Genomic DNA, 6794 nt, shown 5'->3' with positions numbered 1-6794 from the left:
GGGATTAAAAGTAAAGCCTGGGGGTTTGCACCCCTAAAGAGGAGGTGTGAGCACAGCAGAGGCACCACCAGAGTGGGCTCCTGCCCCGATCCCAACAGAAAACACATCCAATGTAGATGGTAGGCATGGAGACGGGAGAAGAGACTTTCAGAGCCTGGCTGGGATTTAGGGTGGGTGGCATGGGTGGGATTTGTGGGATTTAGCATCATGGGTAGGAAAGACAGCTGTGGGGCAGGTTCTTGGAGACCTCTGGCTAACTACGAACAGCAATGGTGGTGGAGGGGAGGATGCCCAGGTGCCTGGGCAGTACTGACCTGCTGACCACCTTGGCGTCCGGGCGCAGCCGCCGCTCCCGCTCTCCCAGCGGCTGCACCTTCCCGTGGGGCACGGCCGGGCAGCGGGGCGAGAGCGCGGCCACGGTGGGCGAGGTCCAGCAGCCCCTCCTCAGGAACCGGCCCAGGGAGCGGGCGGCCAGGCGGGACCTGCTGCTGCCCCAGGGGAAGGGTCCGGGCCCGGCCGCCTGGGGGTCGCTGTCCAGGGCCAGGCTGGTGGGCGAGGGGCAGGCGGTGCCCTGGGGCAGGGCCGGGGGGCCGGGCGGGGCGGGAGGCAGGGCGGGCGATGGAGGGGTGCTGGTGCCAGGGTGGGCAGCCGGGCGAGGGGCCCGGGAGGCGAGGTGGCACGGCTGTGGGGAGGAAAAGGAGACAGGCCCGGTCAGGCTCAGGGGTGGCATGCTGGGGGCTGGTCTCCCCAGGCTCCATCAGGAGGACAAGCCCTCTGCTTCTCTGGAGAAGGGCCCGGTGCCACAGTGCTGCCAGGAGAGACAGGGCTCAGCTGGGAGGCAGCTGTCAGCCACCCACCCCAGCCAGGCCTGTGCCAGTGTCCCCACCCTGCAGCTCTGCCCCCTTCCCTGCCCTCCAGCAGGAGCATGGGTGTCACAACTTGCCTACGGAAAGCAACGGGGTCATCGCTACCAGCCCCAGTGGGTGCTGACAGATCCGGCCCCATGCCTGCTGGGATGCTGGAGGAGACACCAGCTTGTCTCATTCCTCACAAGGATTAGCTCCAGGCACAGGGGAGCCTGTCATCCCGAGAATGTGATCTCGGTTATGAGCAGCACAGCCATGTCACACCCAAGGCACCGCTGCGCTGGCTGCTGCCTGCCCAAGAAACAGACACTGAGCCCAAGCCCTGACGGCTGGTGAGACAAATCACATCTTGTGCTGAAGCCCCCAGTGTCCCTGGCTGGGGCTGTGGAGGCTCCAGCTCAGCTCATTCAGCCCTCAGGACAAGCCCAAGTTTAAACTGGACAGGACAAGCACAGGACAAGCAGCAGAGGACAAGCTGCATGCTGGGTCCCCTCCCATTTCCCAAGGACTCACTCCCAGCAGAAATGAAATGCAGCTCAAGTGCCCAAGGAGAAGGGCTGAGGGCAGAGGCACACACAGAACATGTACACACACATGCAGTGATGACACAGTGAGCAATGAACACGCTGAGACGCAACAGAGAAGGATGAACTTGGTTCTTCTTCCATTTTCTACATTTATTTTTATTAGACAGATGAATGCGCGGGAGCGAGGGCCAAGAAATGAAACAACATATTGCTCTGATTTCCAATGGAAACAAACAATTTCTGGCACAAAGTGAAGTTCAGCTTGTACCAGGCGACCTTCCTCTTCGGGGACTGAGCAGCAAGGGACGAGGAGCAGAAGGCTGGGCCGTGCCAGCTCCTTCAGCCTGTGGCAGAGCAGAGCCAGCTCCTGCCTGTGTGTGTCAGACAGGTGTTCCACAAGCAGTGACTGGTGTTCCACAAACACAGTGACTCCTGAACATGCCACACTAACCCACGGCAGGGGAAGAGCGATGCAAAGCAGAGATGACGAAAAATCAGAGAAAGGAATGGGTACAGAGAACGTAACAAGCAAAGCAGCAGACAAAATAGAAGTAGAATCAGAGGGACTGACTGGAACACACAGATTTGTTATTTATTATTTATACCCTGACTTGATCTTCCACGTTACTACACACTGGCAATCCCAACATGCTCAGTGCTCCATGTTACACAGACTCTGGAGAGACTGCAGAGCTCATCACAGCCAAGTAGCTTTGGACCAACCCTGCCAGGGTTTGGAGTATCTTTCAGTGCTCTTATGTCAAGGTAGGCTGAGGGTGCTCAGCACCTGACATAACAAAGCCTTGGGGTTTTAGGAGGAATTAAAGAAAAGGCTGATCCTGCTCCCTTGCAGAGCGTTGCAAAATGTGCCTTTGCTTCCACCAGGAGTAAGAGCGGAGACAGCACAGGCCTTGACATCAGAGTGAAAGTCTCGGGCAACTCGGTTTCAATTCCTCTAAGAAGGTTTATCACTGATAGGTTAAGGAAGGTCAGGAAAATCTCCCTGCCTCAGCCACAAGTGAAGGAGACAAATTCTGCAGTGACACCAGAGCAGACTGTGCAGCCCTGATTCTGCCCCTGATAACACACAGGGGGAGGGCAGGACTCACTGTTCAGGCTGTTTTGGGACACAGTGACATCCTGACTGTCCCCCTGTTCACAGGCAGTTGTCCTGCATGGACTCCAGGACCCCAGGGCTCCAAGGGGCTGGTCTGCATGCACCCCATTATCTGAGGGCCCCCCTTCCCATCCAGTTTTCTCCAGAGGTTGTGGCTGCCCCATCCCTGAAAGTGTTCAAAGCCTGGCTGGATGGGGCTGAGCAACCTGGTTTGGTGGAAGGTGTCCCTGTCCATGGCAGGGGGTGGAATGAGATGATGTTTAAGGTCCCCTCCAATCCAATCCAATGATTCTATGATCTCCTATTTCCTGTAAAATCCTACCAGTATTTAAAATGGATGAACAATACAAACCAGAGAGAAGCAGCTTCCCAGACCTCAGTGCTTCCACACAGTCTCCCTACTTCCCTAAAATTTTAACAAACAAGGAAGATTTTCTGCCCCTCTAATTCCCTTTACTGGGCTTTGTAGGAATCTTTGCACTTCTGGTAATCATTGGCCTGGTCCAGACATGCTGTGCTTTCCCAGCAAGGCCTGGAATCTCCCTGAGCTCTTTAGCACTAAAATAGTATTTTAGTTTGCCTCATTCTACAGAGCAAAAGAGACAGAGCAAATAAAAAGAGGAACACTACTTAAAGTTGAAAACAGCTCTTAACACCTCTACCCTGTCCTCTCTTGCCTCTGGGCTACAACTGGGAACTACCTCCTGTTGGTTTTTTTAACAAGAGGAAACAGAAGAGCAGGAAAAAGACAAGACAAGAGGTGGGAAGGATTTGACAAAATCTCTCAAGGCCTCGTGCAGGCTCTTGGCACCTGCACACCCAGCTCACGGCACAGGGAGAGCAGAGCTTCCCACTGATCACCTCCAGCGTGCTGGGAGGAGGTGGGAGTGACATTCAAATTCAAAGGGTCAACCAAACCTTCAGAAACGCCCATGCTGCTGATCTCACAGGGAGCCTCCCTGGCCCTTCTGCCTGTGCTCCTGCTGCATTAGCTGGGAGGTGCAGGATATTTGGAGTGAGGGGTGTGCTCCTCTCAGGGGGTGTTGGATGCACCCCTTGGGAGGGTGCACGTCCCCCCACGGGATGGAAGCCAGCGTGGACACTCTGAGGTGGGTCACCTCTCCCTGCTCTCCCTGTCATCCATCTCTGCTCCCAGGAAGGCTGGTTTGGACCCAAAGGACTGGGATGGCAGCACTTTACTGGGTGCCATCCCACCTCCCTGAAGAGCAGGAGGCAGGGAGAGGCAGCTGGGCTACCCAGCCTCCTGAAGGGAATCTCAGGGCAGCCAGAAGTCATCTCCCCTCCGAGGTGTGTGTGTGGGGAGCCGGGGTCCTGCCCCCCGAGCCTGGCACAGGCAGCAGCCCGGCTCTGCCAGCACTCCCTGCCTGGCACGCCTGGGAATGACATCTGCTCTCCAGAAGCCATGGCAACGTGCAGGGAAGCCGGCTGGTGGCAGAGCCGGCCTGGGAAACCTAAAGCAGCACTGACACCTTCAGGAAGGGGAGACGAAGCTCAACACCGGCCTCGGCTTGTCTTTTCCCTGCGGGGCTCAGAGCCTACTTGGGAGGAGGGTCCTTCTGGGGCTGGTTCCTGCGGTCCAGCTTGCTCATGACCTGCGTGATGTCCACGGTGGCGGCGGCTTCCCTGGCTTTGGCCTCTTCCTCCTGCTGCCTCAGGATGATGGGGCTGGGGCTGGAGCGGAGGTGGCGGCGCCCGAACAAACCGGTGCTGGGAGGGAGTGAGGGAGAGGAGCAGGGTGTTAGTGAGGAGAAGGGCACCAAAAACTCACCCCTGGTAAGCAGAGTCACCAGGAGGGTGAGCTTGGACACAGGGATGGACAAAGAAATGGTGCAGAGGAGGTGGCTCAATTGTCACATGTCAGCTACAGAACTGCTACAAACGTAAAGGCAGTGCTGGAGCTCCTGAGGGGCTCCAGTGACCATCCACGCTCCTCTTGTTGTCGTGTTTACACATAACTAACACTGGCTGTGGAGCCAAACAGTGTCCATCAGTGGAATTTTCTCTAGTGCCCTCAGCAAGATCAAGAGAGGGACCTGTATGGGCGTTTCTTTGTGATACCTCAAAAAAACACCCACTACCTGCTACAGCAAAGCCACTTCCAGCACCAGTGGAAACCAGTGTCAGCCCAGCTCTGGATGAGGTACCAGCTCTCCAGCTTTACAGGATGCTGAGTACTGAGTGTTCAGAGCAAGTACTGACAAACACAAAGGCAGCCACCAGGATCAACCAGCACCAGCCAGTGACCTCGTGATGTGTGGCTCAGGGAAAAACTAACCAGACCCCAGGCAAGTCAGCAGCAGGGCTTTTTCCACTGCCTTGAAACAAGCTTCAGATGAAACAACAGTGTGAAAGTCCACGATTCCTCTTTCTTGCTTGCTAGGTTTGTGGAAGAGGAAGAGAGAGAGGAGCACATCACCCAGTCTGGCTCTGACACTGCCCGCTCAGCTTTAGGAGCAACTGCAGTTCAAATGGCCTAAATCTGCTGTACAACCTTCACCCTGCTCAGGAAAAACCCATTTCTGAGGTCATCCAGCTGTCACTCACAAGCAAGGTGCTGTTGTTCCCACGTGCCTGTCACCTTCCCTAAGCAGCTTTGTCCAGGCAGGGCTGAGCAGATCCCACGGAGGATCCTGAACCCTGGCTCTGCTCTGGCAGTCAATGTTCCATGGGCAGGAGTTTTCCCATGCCCAGGACACAGTGCTCACTCCTTCCAGGAAAGGAGCCATGATTAATTCAACAGTCACAGCCCTTCTAAACAGACCCAACAGAGGAGGCAGCTGAGAATTGTCGAGTCTATTCCGACTGTACACAAGCCACTTCCAAAGGGCTCATGAATAAACAGCACCACCGGTCTCAAAGCAAACCATCTTCTCAGCGAAAAATTTTATTTAATTAAGAGAACATCTAAATCATAGTAATTTTGCTGCAACTTGGGCTTTTTCTACCCTTGCTACAACAAGGAAAACAAACCCCACAATTACAGCCAGTTTCACTTGCCTTTTTTTGACAGTCTCTTGTGGCACAACAGCCTTGGCCAGCATTTCCTTGTATATTGGAGACTTTAAATAGCGGCCATAGGAGTCCTACTAGGAGAAAAAAGAAAAACTGGTAGTTATGGGCTGCAAACACCCTTATTAAAATCACCACCAAATACAGCTGCTCAGGAGCCAGGGAGGCTGGGAACTGGATAATCTCCCCCAGCAGCCCAAGGGACTTTGCATCTTTCAGGCAAATGTAGCTATTTAAACCAATACCCTTTCATCTTGGGTGTAAAATTCCCAGGATTTTCTATCTCACAATAAAGCTTCGAAGGTAAGACCAAGCTCAAAAGATCTGAGCGGAGCTTAACCCAGGCCAGCAGGGTGTCACAGTCACTGCAAGGTGAGGAGTTCGCATTTCAGGAGCCAAACTTTTCATTAGGGGGTGAAAAACCAGTCTGGTTCTGCTGCTTTCAGTGCAAGGGTGCAATGTGAGCTGGTGGAATTAGAAAGCAGGACTTCCAGCAGCCACCTGACCACCTTGGGGACAGGCTGCCTCAGAGGGAAGAACCAGCAGCCAAACACAAAGGCCTGAAGCAGCACTTGCTTAACTCAGCAAACTCGGGGGATTTTCAAACAAAGGCCCCTTGCAAGAGACTGCTGATAACACACAAAGGCACTGGGAAAGGCCCAGAGGACTGGAATCCCCCTGAGGCTTTGGAAACAAATCACAAACCTTTTTCATCAGCATGTAAATGTGGGTCTGAGCAGCATCTAGAACATATCGGTGAGGGTGCTTGAGGCCTTTGACTGTGATGCCCATTGTCGTGCCATCAATGTTAATCCAGCGCCGTGCTCCCGGAGCCAGGAAGAGCCTGCAAGGAGGAGGGATCCACAGTGCCATCAGCAGCTGGAGAATTCATGGGGATTCCTGCCTATGCACGAAAGGAAAAGTCCCTTCAGCTCCCCACTCGATTTGCTGTCCTGATCTTGGGCAATCTCCATGTCCAGAGACATGCAGACACTTCCTCTTGAGCTGTGAGCACACAGTATAAACCAAATTCTAGCCCACTGGAAGCTAAAGGGTCTTTCCACTCTCCTCATGGCAGCCCCAAGAACTTTGCTATTCCACACTGCTATTTAAATTACATGCTGATACTGAAATGTAATAGTGGAGAACAGAGAGGAAAAGTACCAACATAACAGAACAACACTTCTGCTTTCATCTCCAGAAGTTCCTATCCTATGTGAGGTCATAAGACAACCACAGGTTACACAGAAAAGT

The 6794-nt window shown here is 54.1% G+C and overlaps 1 protein-coding gene across 1 annotated transcript in view; it reads right to left on the bottom strand.

The window, feature by feature from the left end:
• Positions 1-905: 905 nt before the first annotated feature.
• Positions 906-6794, bottom strand: part of RGS9 (regulator of G protein signaling 9) — a 29026-nt gene continuing 23137 nt past the window's right edge. The window contains 3 exon segments of the mRNA XM_050319275.1: positions 906-4238; positions 5529-5614; positions 6246-6384. Coding sequence (XP_050175232.1) covers positions 4067-4238; positions 5529-5614; positions 6246-6384 — 397 coding nt within the window. The 3' untranslated portion in view covers positions 906-4066.

This window comes from Myiozetetes cayanensis, unplaced genomic scaffold (assembly GCF_022539395.1).
Source record: "Myiozetetes cayanensis isolate MyiCay16 unplaced genomic scaffold, myiCay2020 scf22, whole genome shotgun sequence".
NCBI lineage: Eukaryota > Metazoa > Chordata > Aves > Passeriformes > Tyrannidae > Myiozetetes > Myiozetetes cayanensis.
The sequence above is the reverse complement of the archived record's forward strand: the minus strand, read 5'-3'. Positions and strand labels throughout refer to the sequence as shown.